We start from the raw sequence: 14,999 nt of genomic DNA, 5'->3' as shown, positions 1-14,999 counted from the left end.
GATACTTTATAAAATAGGATCTGATCAGCTAATCACAAACACACAAACTTAAATACCGTTATTTCTACTATTTATTTATACTTATTCTGATCCTAATCTAAAACGTCAAACATTTATAATTATTATGTTAAACAACCGTTCAACAATTCAATTCTACACACGCAAAACACTTGTTGCTGTTTTTGATTTATTTGATAGCTCACTACATTTTTGCTTTATATTAACTACCTTAGCCTACCCCGCAAGGGAGTACATTAGTACAAGGCGTGAGTGTGTGTGTTTTTTTATCGTACATAAGGGATTTTGGTTCTTTAAGTAATTAATTTTATTAACCGACTTCAAAAAAAGGAGGAGGTTCTCAATTCGTCGGGATCTTTTTTTTATGTATGTTCACCGATTACTCCGCCGTTTATGGACCGATTTTGAAAATTCTTTTTTTGTTGTATTGGGTTGAGCTCCCAGGTGGTCCCATTTTTTTTCAGAATTTTATCTCACCCCCAAGGGTGGGTAAAGGGGTAAAAACAGGGTATGAATTTCCATTTTGGGCACATATTAACCGATTCTAATGAAATTAAGAATGTAAATATAGTTCTTATAACAAAAAAATATGACTGTGACCTTGAGCTGATCTGATGATGGAAACGGAAGGCAGTCAGAGGAACTCCTCAACGGTATATAGCAACTACTTCGTGTTTAGGCTTGAATGATTCGTATTGATTAGTAGGACTTTTTGGTATCATTTGCACCTTACTTTTGATTGAAAAATATTGCAAATAAACTAAAAACTATATAAAATAAAATAATAATTAAAAAAATTAAAAAACCGACTTCAAAAAACCACTAAAATGTAAGAAATAATTTAAGGTTTACACAAATTCTACTCGTATGTGACAGTACAAATATACCTATGCAGGAACTGTTCTTTTTTGAAGTTGGTGCCATATTTCTTCAGATTACTTTGTCACCGCACCAACATCAAAAGAGAACAGTTCCTGCTTAGGTATATTTGTACTGTCACATACGAGTAGAATTTGTGTAAACCTTAAATTATTTCTTACATTTTAGTGGTTTTTTGAAGTCGGTTTTTTATACCAGTTTACAACAATATTTAAGTATAAGACGTAAAATAAATCAGTTGGCTGTCCAGTAGGCCCCATAAGTCACATCACATCTGTCCAAGAACCGATATAATCAATAGGGCAGACGTGACTGCATCGAAGTTGGAGACACGTCTTGTCAAACTAGCAGCTGATATACGGGTGACCTAGCTCCCAGCTGCCTCCCACCGAAATTGATCTAGTACCTACTTACTGTATTTTGTAAAGGATTACTGAAACTTACCTAAAACTAAAAGAAAAATATTTTAAGTACCCTAATCAATAAAAACATATTTGGTTGGTCCATTTACAAAGTAGGCATAGTAGATAATACAACCTCTAGAGACACACAGAATATTTTGTTACTACTTAAGTAGTAGGTATAAGTAATACAATGGATCTGAGCCAAAAATTCAAAAGATCATACAATAATGTAATATTCTATGGACGTCATATACTTACACATATATTTACATCGATTGCGTGTCCAGTTAATCAATATTGGTTGAGTTGGACATACAATAAAGTTACTGTTGCGTTCAGAAGTAAAATGGAGTAAGCTGTTATGCGTAATATGGATTTTATTCATACATATTTTATCGAGAAGTTGTCTTAATAAAATTTGAAAATCCTGAGCCGTGCCCCGTTTTACTCCATTACCCGACATTTATGCTGTTTTCAAGACAATGAACGCTTTTCCGAACGGAAAGTACTTTTGAAAATATTGACGTCCATAAAAAATATATTATAGGTAGGTACTTCATCGTTTTTATTCATAGTAAAGTTCAAGGACGTCACGTCCCGGTCCGCAGACGTCTCTGGTGAGAAACGAGCCGGGCGCACCTCCAGCGCCTGGGTCTGGCGATCAGAGGGGCAATGTCGTCAGTATAAATTAGGAGGGCCCACAGGGATCCGACCTGGAAGGCCTATTTTATTTATAGTTTTACACATAGTATTTATTCTTATTAAATAATTTGTTAGTTGGGATAGATTATGTAGACAGATAATTACTTGTATTACTTACATTGAACTGAAATAAATAAATGCATTACAATTATATCCTTTTTATTGAAAATTTGTTATACATAAATTGGAACTGATGAATTTACAAAAACATATTCTAAACTTATAACTAATTAGTAACAGCAAAAAACTTTAAACAGAGTTTAATATGAAATTAAACAGATTTATCCATGGAAGTAACAGTTGTACGTAGTACTTGTTACTTTCATTAGATTTATCAGGCGTTTGATAGCGCCAAACATGTTTTAAACACAAAGTTATTTCGGTAGGGCCCTATGTGTAAATTTCCGTTCCTAAACGCATCCGACGCAAAAGTCCCCAAGGCGCTGGTAGCATATTTTATCCTACATAAGTTAATATTTATATAAAAACATTTAAGTTTGAGCTTATAAATGTCCTTTTCCGTGCATCGAGAGCGGGGTCGTGCACCATTCTAAACTCTAATCTTTTATCCCACGGAATTCTGACAGTTATCAATTTTTGACATGTCAGTGATCACAAACCTTTTTTGGCTGGGTACTTTTTTCAATAGGAGTCTGAACATCAGTTGTATCCGGACAATTTTCTATATCATATTTTTAAATATTTAGAATGATGGTCTTTACGTTAGGCGCAAAAGAACCACGAGGACGCTTCTTTCTGGGAGAGAGAAAGTCTGACTCTTGTGCTCTGTTAGATGGGGGTGCTTCCCGGGAAGGGCCAGGTTGTGGCTCCATAACATTTATAAAAATCAACAAAATCAAACAAACGATCACAACGCGAAAGTTCAACAATAAGAAACCGTGCCAAGTGCCAGTTGGACTCGCGGACTGACAAGTCTACTTACCTGAGATATTTTTCCTCTTAATTTTATCATTATGTAAATCTATATGAAATATTAGCTTGATATCTTTAGCAGTTTCTGAGAAAAAGGGTGGTGACAGACAGACGGACAACAATAAGGGTTCCTTTTGACGTACGGAACCCTAAAAAAGAATAGTAACAATCGGATCAATCGTTTCCGAGATATTCGTGGACAAACATACATAAAAACAAACATATACACATACTTATACAATAAAAAAAAATCATATTTGTTTATTAGGCTTAATGGATTGTCATATGTGAATATGGTGCAGTTCCAATAATCTTACATACCTACATACCGAACATATTATTATGTACTTAACGAATTGAGAATCTTTTATTTGAAATCGATTAAAAAGGTTTGTTATCCCTGAATTTAGTAGCAAGTGATGCCATGCTAAAGAATAAAATAAAGTAATTAAAATTAATTCGATACAATGGTCGTGAGTCGTGCTTTTACTTAATATTATAAATGCGAAAGTTTGTGAGTATGTGTGTATGTATGTATGTGTGTATCTTTGTTAGTTCTTCACGTCAAAACGGCTGAACCGATTTTAATTAAAGGAGTTAGCTGACACCCTGGATTAACACATAGGCTACTTTTTATCGCGGAATTCCCACGGGAAAACTAATTAAGGTGAAGCGAAGCTTGTGGCAACAGCTCGTATTGAAATATTTGTTATTTTTGTATTACCTACTTCACTTGAGCAAGTAAATATTTAGATTTATCTTTTTGTATTCAACATTACAAAAACATTTAAAAAATATTGCCCTGAAATGGATCAAAATTTTTCCTTTTTTCGGTGAAGAGCTTTTTCAGTGGTATCACTAATGAAATGTCAGAATTCCGCGGAATTAAAAATTAGAGTATAATATAATAATAATATAATAATAATATAATAATATGTGGGGACATCTCACACACGGCCATCCGACCCCAAGCTAGGCAGAACCTGTGTTATGGGTGTCGGACAGCTGATATATCTACACAAATACATAGATAGATAGATACTAAATATAATAAATATATCAACACCCAAGACCCGAGAACAAATATATGTGTTTAAACAAATATCTGCCCCAGCCGGTATAGAGCTTAGGCTATATCCTCCAAAGACAATGAAACCTTTTCCGAACGTGGAGGGTACCTTGTAAAATATTGACTTCCATAAAAAATATATTTTATGTCACCATTTTATTAATTTAAAAAACATTTAAATTTGAGCTTTTGTCATTCCTCCTCAGCGCGCCCGGGGCCGTGCGGCGGTGATGTCGCGATGCGGCGCGCGGTGACGCTGCGGCTGCCGCTGTGTGCGCTGCTGCTGCTGGGCGCCGGCTGCGAGCCGCCCACCGACGCCCCCGACTACGCCGCCCAAGACTATGACGAGCGGTTCAATGTATCAGGTGAGAGTATACTCTGTACTACACTGTTACATCGGCGCGACTCGACGATGTAGATTTTAAGCTTGGACTTTTACTTTTAAATGTCACTATATCGTGATTCGCCATAAATACGACTCTTTATTATACGACTCTGACTCTATATTTATAGATTGGCAAGTTTCTTGGCGACCCTCCTTGCGGGGTGAAAGACGCGGAGGGGACGAGGTACACAAGACGACAGCGGGTAGCGGGAGGGTAGCGGGGAAGGGCAACGCGTGCACTGCATGTCATTGTTACGGCAGTCTCGGCCGCGCAGCCGAGGCGGCCACATGTCTTATATAGTCTGTCATAATTTGAGTGCGACCCACATGAGATCATTGATCCTGAGACCATTAATCTTAGGATGAGTGTTGAGGCAATATTTCGGTGTTCCCCTTTTTAATATTATCATTATATTATTATTAGGTATCTATAATTCGTCAACAAAATAACGTTAAAAACAACAAATCGTATAATGTCTCAATATAGGGGCTTCTCTTTTGAACAGCGTACCGGATCAGTCATGCTATGCGGCTAAAGGTTGGTACTGCGCAGTCAGATACGAAAAAGTAAACAACAAAGACGAAGAGTCAGTTCTTGTAACTAGGAAAGCAACCAAAATTTATGTGATTTAATGAAAGTAATTAATGAGCAAAACACAGAGAAAAATTACAAAATTGATGAAATTTTGAAAGAAAATGGTCATACCCCCATACCATCCGGAATTAAATCCTATTGAACTTGTGTAGGGGTACGTGAAAGGCGAGCTCGCAAGAACGTCGATTGACTCTAACTTAGATAAAGAGATAAAAGACTTAGAGTTAATTTTCTCTAATTATTCGCCTGAAAAGTGGAGAAATTGTGACGACCATGTCATAAAAAATTAAGACGAATATTATAAATCTGATAGAGTATTTGACGATGAATTGGACAGGTACGTTATTGTTTATTTATAATTAAATGTAAATTAAACATAAAATATTATAGGTGTACACTGAACTAATATGACTGGCGTACTCTACTACATTATACTTCAAAGTAGGTATAATGTTTTTTGGTTTTTGTCTTAGATTTATAATTGAAGTTAATGAAAACGATGATGAAGATGAGGATGACGACGACGATGAACAAGTTCAAACAGAGAGTGAACATGAAAGTGACATGGAAATTGATTTATATAAAATAAAACACTTTTACATAAATAAATTCAAATCGGTAGATATTCTGAAGGTAAACATCCAAATTTTAATGCTGTCAAACTATAAATTTTAAGTTAAATATGACATTTACGGGAACACTCATAGAATAAAATTTTACTTACGTCAGAAATAGTTACAAGCTATCGCGAGATTAATCCGGGCACACTTTTCTACGTGTGTAGCATGTCGTGCTACCTCGCCCCCGCCACTTCTTTCACCCCGCAAGGAGGGTCGCCAAGTAACTTGCCACAGTATAGTTCTTCCTGTTTATTTATTTTTTTTGCACCTTTCTACTTGTTTTCTTGTACCTCCTGTAGGTTCATCATCATCATCATCAGCCAATAATCATCCACTGCTGGACATAGGCCTCTCCCAAGGAGCGCCACAACACTCGGTCCTCGGCCTTCCTCATCCAACCACTACCCGCCACCCGCCTAAGGTCGTCAGTCCAGCGGGCAGGAGAGCGTCCCACGCTGCGTTTGCCTGTTCGTGGTCTCCACTCGAGAACTCGTCTACCCCAACGGTTATCGGTTCTTCGGCAGATATGACCAGCCCACTGCCACTTCAGCTTGCATATTTTGACAGCTATGTCGGTAACCTTAGTCCTCTGACGGATAACCTCATTTCTGATGCGATCCATCAGAGACCCCCAAGCATAGCTCTCTCCATAGCACGCTGAGCGACTTTAAATCGGTGGACCAGTCCTACCGTCAGTGTCCACGTCTCTGCACCATACGTCATCACTGGCAGGACGCACTGGTTGAAGACTTTTGTCTTCAGGCTCTGAGGAATGGCCGAGGAGAATATGTGACGAAGTTTCCCGAATGCAGCCCAACCCAGTTGGATGCGCCTTGCAGCCTCCTTGTCGAAGTTGCTTCTGCCTAGCCGAATAGTCTGCCCGAGGTAGACATATTCTTGCACAACTTCGATTGTTGCCTCACCAACGGCGACCGGCTCCGGTTTGATGTGAACATTGTACATGACTTTCGTCTTGTCCAAGTTCATACCGAGGCCAACACGTCGGGAAGCAGCATTTAGGCCACTTAGCATCCAGCTGAGTTCCTGCAGAGATTCTGCCATAATAACGATGTCGTCCGCGAAGCGGAGGTGTGACATGTACTCGCCATTTATACATATGCCATGACCTTTCCAGTCCAACGTCTTAAAGACATCTTCCAATGCATTGGTGAACAGTTTCGGAGATATCACATCCCCCTGTCTCACTCCACGTTGCAGTTGGATAGGTCTTGTCTTGTGGTCCTGTACTTGGACAGTCATAGTAGCGGCATTGTACAGACATCTCAACACCTCGATATAGCGCCAATCGATTTGGCATCTCTGCAAGGATTCCAAAACTGCCCAGGTCTCGATGGAGTCGAAGGCTTTTTCATAGTCAACAAAGGCTAGACACAGAGGCTGATTATACTCTTCGGTCTTCTGTATAATCTGCCTTACTGTGTGGATGTGGTCTATTGTACTAAAGCCTTTTCGAAACCCAGCCTGCTCTGGGGGCTGGAACTCGTCTAACTTTTGGGCAAGACGGTTCGTGATAACCCTTGAGAACAGCTTGTATACATGGCTTAAAAGCGAGATCGGTCTATAGTTCTGCAGAAGGGTTTTGTCACCCTTCTTAAAGAACAATACCACGACGCTCTCAGACCATGCCTCCGGTGTAATGCCATTGTGAAGGACCGAATTGAAGAGCCTCTGGAGCTGTTCGAGGATTGCAATACCTCCAGCTTTCAGAAGCTCTGTAGTAATTCCGTCTTCACCCGGAGCCTTGTTGTTTTTAAGCTGCTCAAGGGCTATCCTAATCTCGCCTATGTCGACGTCAGGGATGTCGTCAGTGTAGTGGCGTATTAGTGGCGCTCTGGAATCGGTGAGCTGAGCCACAGACTTCTACGCGTGTGAAGCATAAAGTTGTCCGTAAAAACCTTAGGCTTAGAGGCAACGATATTACCATCTGCAGACTTCAACTTCGTCAAGTGGCTTCTCCCAAGTTGCTGAACGAAGACTTTTGACCCCCGATTTTGCTCAATTGCTGCTTCTATGGCGCGTGTGTTGGAGCGACGGAGATCTCTTCGTATCAGCTTCTTTATACGCTTGTTGAGTACCCGTAGTTCTGACGAAGTGTCACCTGCCGACGGAAATTCGCGTCTCTGCCTCATAAGCTCGAGTGTCTCGCTTGAAAGTTTAGACTCCTTGCTTTTGCTTCTCATGCTAAAATGTCCGTGGCCCACCTCACGAAGAGCCTTCACTATTTGGATTGTATCCGCGTCAATATCCGTAGTGGTTTCCAGCGATTCGAATCGGCTCTGTAGTTCTCTCTGGAAGCTGGTGTTGCCAGCTCTAATTTGGTGCAGTGTGGGACGAAGGGTCGACTTCACCAGACGTCTCCTCTCCAGCTTGAAGTTAATATTCAGAGTACCTCGGAGAAGTCGGTGATCACTCCCAGTTTTAAACCTATTGATCACTGAGACATCTCTGAATATGTGCCGCTTGTCAGTCATAATGAAGTCGATTTCGTTTTTCGTCCTACCATCGGGGCTTGCCCATGTCCACTACCTCTGGGGCTGTTTCTCAAAGAAAGAATTCATCAAGTACAGCCCCTCCCTTTCGAGGAAGTCAACAAGCATTTGCCCTCTCTGGTTTCTGCTACCAAAGCCATGAGGTCCTACCCTCGATTCGTCGCATTCTTGTACTCCCACTTTGGCGTTGAAGTCCCCCATCACAACGGTGTATTGGGTCTTAGCAGTACACTTGATAGCTCTAGAGATATCTTCGTATACTGCTTCGACTTCTGTGTCAGAGTATGCCGAGGTTGGTGCATATACCTGTACGACCTTCAAGGAATACCTCTCGGTTAGTTTTAGTACTAGGTACGCTACCCGATTCGACACACTGCTGATCTCCACTACGTTGTTGACAAGGGTCTTGTTGACGAGGAATCCTACGTCGCCCTCGCGATGGTAGAGCATGTGGCCGGACTCCAGGGTCATCGTGTCCTCGCCCTCTCTACGGACTTCTGATAGCCCTAAGATGTCCCATTTTATTTTGCTAAGCTCTACCTCGAGTTCTACCATCTTCTCGTCCTCTCTCAGTGTCCGTGCGTTGTATGTCGCCAGTTGTAGTCGTTGATGGCAGCCATTCGTAACCCGGGGATTCTTCGCACCCCCTGCCCTACCGTTACCAAGACCGCTGCCGTAGTCAGGAATAGTAGGGCTGCCGGGAACTGGGGGCCGGGGCTTTGGGTGTGACTCCATGGAGGATTTTGCCATAATCACCACGCTTGGCAATGCGGGTTGGTGATCGCAGGGCTACACTTTTTGTGCCGGTGACGCTGCTGCCCATCGCCGGCCTATGGGATTTAGTGTAGCTGTTTTTGTATGGTTATACCGCCATCATCCGGTCGCCAGAGCCTCGTCTGTTATTTAGCAGGGTGCACCACGGGCAGGTGAGGTTGGCAATTGGTTCATTTCGGATGTTTAGAACCCTTACACCCCTGTAGGTTGGCTGGTAGAAAATGCTTTTAGCATTAAGTCCACCTTTTGTACACTTATGTTATATTTGTGCAATAAAGTATTAAATAAATAAATAAATATTTGGTGTAACGTGCACTAAACGAGTTTATCGACGTCAATAATTAACCCATGTAGCGGCCGCTCTATTAGACTGTTACAACTGTAGCACAACGGACGCTAATGGCAGAAAAAGCTGCAAAGTTTAAACTTGTGGTAGTCACATGGTAGATCCCATGTAAACTTCGGAGCATCAAATGGTTGCACTACCATTCAATAACAATTCAGAGATGCTGAATTTATTATTCTCCCAAATTTATTTCACACATATCGCTCAAGACCCTAAACCCTAATCCAAATTTGAACCGCTACCGCTGTAACGTAGCATATCAAGCTTTATATCTGAATTCAAGAAGATCTTTCTATCTTGACTGTTAATACCTGCGTTGTAGTTTGAGTGGGTGTGCTATTTCTGTAAATCCAATATTCAAGACCTACGCATCTGAGTAGCTACTTGCTTTGTGAAACAAACTACAAATACGACTTTTGAGGAAATATGGGAACAATATTGGAAAACTATGTAACATGTAAGTATAGGTACCTATTATTGCACACATCAGTGTATAATAACTAGATAATACAACACATACCGTATTGATTACCTCATTTAAGATTCTAATAAGCTACCTACCTACTTATTATAATTTTGAACAAGTTATTTCTGTACACTGTATTGAACATACTGACTGTAAAGAACAATGGAGAAAGTAAAATATTTATTTACTTACAACCTAAGTATTATATTTATAACATGAGCATTGAGCATGCATGCAAATGGTTACAACTGTATTCCCTGAAAGGATAGTCAGAGGTGACTCGCATCCAAGCCATTCGCTTTTTCGCTGTAACATGAGACCATTGATGGAGCGAAAAGCGTGTGTTCATTAACTTTGTTGATTCTCTTTTAACTTTCCCGGCGTTGGCAGAACAACTTTTTAACAATGTAAAAAGATACCGTATAATAAAACACGTGAAGGAAAATTATTATAATAAGCCCAAGGATATACAAGCAGTAGAGAAGGTAAACGGTGTTTTAAACTTCAAAAGATATGTTTTTTCTTACAGTAAAACTCTTTTTAACTTCTATCTAACTATTCTGACTCAGTAGACCTGATAAAATCTTATTTTCAGCGTGTCGGTGACAATTAGAGCTGGTCTAAGGTCTCACCGTGGCACAAGTATAAGCCATTTAGATAAGCACCAATCGCTAACTGCCCAGTGTGCTCCGGATTAAAGGATACTCGTATGGATAGATAAGGATACTCTACGTTTACTGATGAGAATACGTTACACATGGTAATAAACATAAAATAAATAAAAACTAAAGTATAACTTGACATACAATGACTTCTATTATAAAAGGTCGTAATCATCCTAACTAATATTATAAATGCGAAAGTAACTGTGTCTGTCTGTTACTCTTTCACGCCAAAACTACTAAACGGATTTGAATGAAATTTGTTATACATACGATCTAGACCCTGGGAAAGAACATAGGCTACTTTTTATCCCGGAATTCTCACGGGAAAACTTTTTAAGGCGAAGCGAAGCGCGCGGGAACAGCTAGTTAAGAATAAACATAATGCTGATGTCCTGGCTATCCTCGGTTGACTATAAGTGGTATAGTAGTTGATATTACTTAATGTATCAAGGACAAATAAAAGCCAAAAGTTAGTCGGAAAACTCTGAAATATACACCTTGACCTAGTTTGTGCTAACCCTAGGTCTTACAGTGTTGCGCCGTAATAATGTACTGCTGTAAGTAATTCGCTTGAAGCTAGCTCCCCAGCTCTTGCCAGGTTGTTTATTTTGTGTAGAAACCGTAGTGTTTTTCTTTCAGGTTAACTCTCTGCTGAAAATATTATTCAACATTTAAATTTAACTCAGGTATACAAGGTTAGCTTTTCAATAACATAATAATATTAAATATTTCCTGCTACTATAATTATATACTTACTCTTGTTTGAGGCATTGGCACATGATTGGCACACAGCAGTGTCATGTATGTTATGTATGTCAACAGTGTGCTTAATATTTTTTTTGGGTAAAATCAAACATCAGATAGTAAATAATAGTAAAATTCACAACGCTTTCACGAATGAAACCCGGAAAACTCGACTCTTATTCAATGTACTAAAGATTTGGTTACATAGGTACAAAGTTTTGTAAGTAAAAGAACATGTAAATGAAAGCACGAAATCCTGCTTCCCGCAGGTAACTAACCTGCGATCATTATCGTAATAAGCTGTTTCCAATATCGGCTCAAAGCGTTGACTGGCGTAGGGACTGATTCCACTAAAATTACCTAGAATAGGAGGTAGCCGTACATCCGGTACCCCGGGTACTTAGGCATAACTTTAACAAAAGGTATTTTTTTTAAATAAACGATCGTTAAATCGTTTTCTGTAAAAAGGTAACCAGTAACGTTGCTTGCCAAAGCAAATTAACTGATAGTTTTACAACCATTACTTAATTTCAATCATGTTGTCACCTGACTTCAATAAGGATATTTTTTATTAAATTTACTTGATATGATACAAATTTAATTTGTAGAACTGTGTTCCTGAACCTCGCAATTATGAAAGCTATCCATCTATCCATAGCGTTGTTCGTTGGCGAGGCTCCAAATATTGGGCACAGATGGCTTCCACCCGCCCCGGACAAACATACCGACAATATATTAAATTAAACTGACCAATTTAAACTATTTTGCTGACGGCGTATTGAATTTCCTAAATTGAAAACCTCCTCGCTCGAATGCGGGAGACCAAATTAAGGAAAAATTAATTAACTTAAGCACGCAGCCGGCTTATTACCATTTTTATCTGGAAATAATGTTTGTAAGGCAAACTTCTAATAAGGTATTCAAAGTTAATGATATTGTAATGCAAATAAATATGGTTGTTCTTTTTGCATCAAAAAGCAAACTAGAGATATAAATGTATTTTTTTGTAAAACGGACAAAATCCAGCTTTAGTTTTTGTCACCGACACTTTTCATGGAAGAGCCTCCATTTCGGTAGATTCCTTATGTCTAGCAGGGAAATAGATAGTTTCTTACACCACTCAGTTTCTTACACTATCAATTTAGGGTTTATTATATCCTGAATACCAATGTAATGAGGTCATTTGTTGCCGAAGGGAAACAGTGCCCCACTGACAGAATGGTAACAATAATGATAAGACAATCCGATTCGGAACACTCAGCGCCCTTATTGTGAATCGTGAGAATATTGCAAAATAGTTATAAAAACACAGCATGAACTTAGAGCAGTCATAGTCAGTGTACTCATAAAAATTTTGGTATTATATTTTTCTATATTACATTTATGTGCCTTCAGGGGTAACCTCTACTTTGCAATAGGATATATTCAATTTATTCAGGCACATAACATACTATAGACGCTTGGAATCTAGCATCAAGCATGTCAAGGATTCATTTCCTTGGCGTGATTCCATAATGTATCCACAAGTAGGCACTTATGACGTCATAAACTACGATATTATGCAACTCTTTACACCCCATTCTAGCTCCAGCGTTTTGTATAATGCAGATAAAGTAAAGTAGTTCTCTTGGATTTCACTTTGCCTTAAAAGGTTTTCTCTTGGGAATTCCGGGATAAAAATTAGCCTTGGTTAATCCAGCTTCCCCCATATGCACAATTTCATAAAAATGGTCCAACCATTTTCCCGTTTAAGGAAACATCCATTCATCCATCAATACTTACAAAAACTTTCAGGTGTTCATTAGGATAAATATTATTGAATACTGATAATGCCCATGACACATAGCATATTACATACATAGCGTAATAATCATAGTGGACAATAGTTGAAACTGCGTTAAAATACAATCTTACTGGGTCACAATGTTGTACAATCAGTGTAATGCATCAGAAACTTAGCATGAATATAACTATAAATACAGAATGTTACCTTGCATTTACTATATTTTAAGGCGCTACCAGTTCAATAATAATATAATATGTTATTTCAACTCAAAGAAGCGTGGTAGATAGTAAGAAGAAGGGTAAGAATAGGGAATAACTGTTTGTCTGTTTAGGAAATAATAAATTTGCGAGCCCAACTTTTGATGATTTAATCATTTAATTTAAAATTTGAACACAATATTTACGTTTTTAGTTGGCAATTTTATGATGTACTGCAACATTGCAGAAGTTTTCGTTTAGGAGTAATTTCGTGCTATGGTCACTGGGACTTTTTTATTGCTCACGAGTCACTGCATCTTTGTCAGCATGGAATTAATTACAGTTATAAAAAAGAAGGAGGTATGTTCAGTACACACACTACACAGTGGTATGTAGGTACACACATATCAAATCTGTACAGGTAGGTATTCTTCATCAAGCCTTTCTCAGTTACTGAAAACAACTGAAAGTCACATTCATACACACAAATATACAGAACACACTGTTTTGTCTAGTGCGCTACCCACTGAAAATGTCTGAAACGACTGAAGTGCAGCAACTAAAAAGACACCGTGTTTCAAGAATAGTAAGATTGTACTTTCCGTAGTCACAAAATAAAAGAGTCGTCTTTACATAGAGATGCTTGTGCCAGTTAATTTCCCGTCTGGCGAAACTAGAGATAAGGAATTCAAAGTTAGGTGTTTTTTTATCTACTTTTTGTTGAAAATATTTTTTTTAATTTTGTGAAAAAGAGTGGCCCCAAAATTTGTTTCACATTTATGAAAACCACGAAATGCTTTTTAGATAACAGTGGTATCGAGGTCGTAATTATTGTTCATACAAAACAACAGTATTTTTTTTCATTTTATAGATAAAACGTTGGTTAGGTAAGGAAACTTTGTCAAATACTCTTCTCAAAATCATATCTTTAAAACGAAGTACCTAAATATAAGTAGGTTGGGATTTACAGTACATAACAGGTAAATCACGTCATGAGATAAATCAAACTTTTTAGGGTTATGTTGTTTGATTACAAAATTCCTTACTATGATCACCTAGGGAAAAGTTCTGATGATACAAAGACAACAACAAATTGTTAACTACCCACATGCTACCCACCTCCTTTTTTAAAAGAAGGAGAACTATAATAGTTCTGCATTGTGGTTTGAAATTGCAATAGAGTTTAAAACACAATGAAGTTGTAGACGGCACTCTGATAGCGGTCTCGGTTACAGCGCAGCGGGGCTGCCAAGCAGAACTGGACCTAACAGTCGTTACAGAACGGGGTCGCATTACTCGCATTTGACAGCTGACCCTACTATCCGTGGTTGACCCTAATCGTCTTCTTTTACAGGGTGTCTCTGTATCACAGCTGATTCAATAACCATAATATACCTATCATAAGATGTATTCCCTATTCCTCTTGTTTAGCTGTAAGTATAAATTATTTTATTTTATTTTATAATATTTGGAGAACTTACAGCTACAACACTATATGAACATATCAGGTAAACAGCTACTAGCCAATTACAAGTTCCCACATATGGTTCCAATGGTAAGGCTTGCATTCATTATTTGATCCATCATTGAAAACCATCCATTACTCTACATTAGAGTACCTACTGTACTGATGAAGCATTCATACGTGTGTGTACTATAATGTTTGCATTCTTACCTATGACAGAAAATGTATCAAGCCGCACTAATTATTGTTGGTCGTATGCTTATATTAGCTGAGATGTCCAGCTGTGAAGGCTTGGTGACAAATGATCAATAGTACCTTTGAATCTGTACCAATAATTTATATATGGATCTTGCATCATCATCAGCAGTCTGCAATGAAAACATGTTTCCGGACTCACCATACTGCTTAATAAGTGAAAACGGGTCACATGCAGCTAGTACT

At 38.6% G+C, this 14,999-nt stretch overlaps 1 protein-coding gene across 2 annotated transcripts in view; it reads left to right on the top strand.

The window, feature by feature from the left end:
* Positions 1-14,999, top strand: part of LOC105383335 — a 49,077-nt gene that overhangs the window by 19,944 nt on the left and 14,134 nt on the right. For both annotated transcript variants that reach the window (XM_048622995.1, XM_048622996.1), the window contains exon 2: positions 4,212-4,370. In XM_048622995.1, coding sequence (XP_048478952.1) covers positions 4,244-4,370 — 127 coding nt within the window. In that variant the 5' untranslated portion in view covers positions 4,212-4,243. The remainder of the gene's footprint in view (positions 1-4,211; positions 4,371-14,999) is intronic.

Source organism: Plutella xylostella, chromosome 9 (assembly GCF_932276165.1).
Source record: "Plutella xylostella chromosome 9, ilPluXylo3.1, whole genome shotgun sequence".
Taxonomy (NCBI): Eukaryota; Metazoa; Arthropoda; class Insecta; order Lepidoptera; family Plutellidae; genus Plutella; species Plutella xylostella.
Note: the sequence above shows the minus strand (reverse complement) of the source record. Positions and strands in the feature narration are given on the sequence as shown.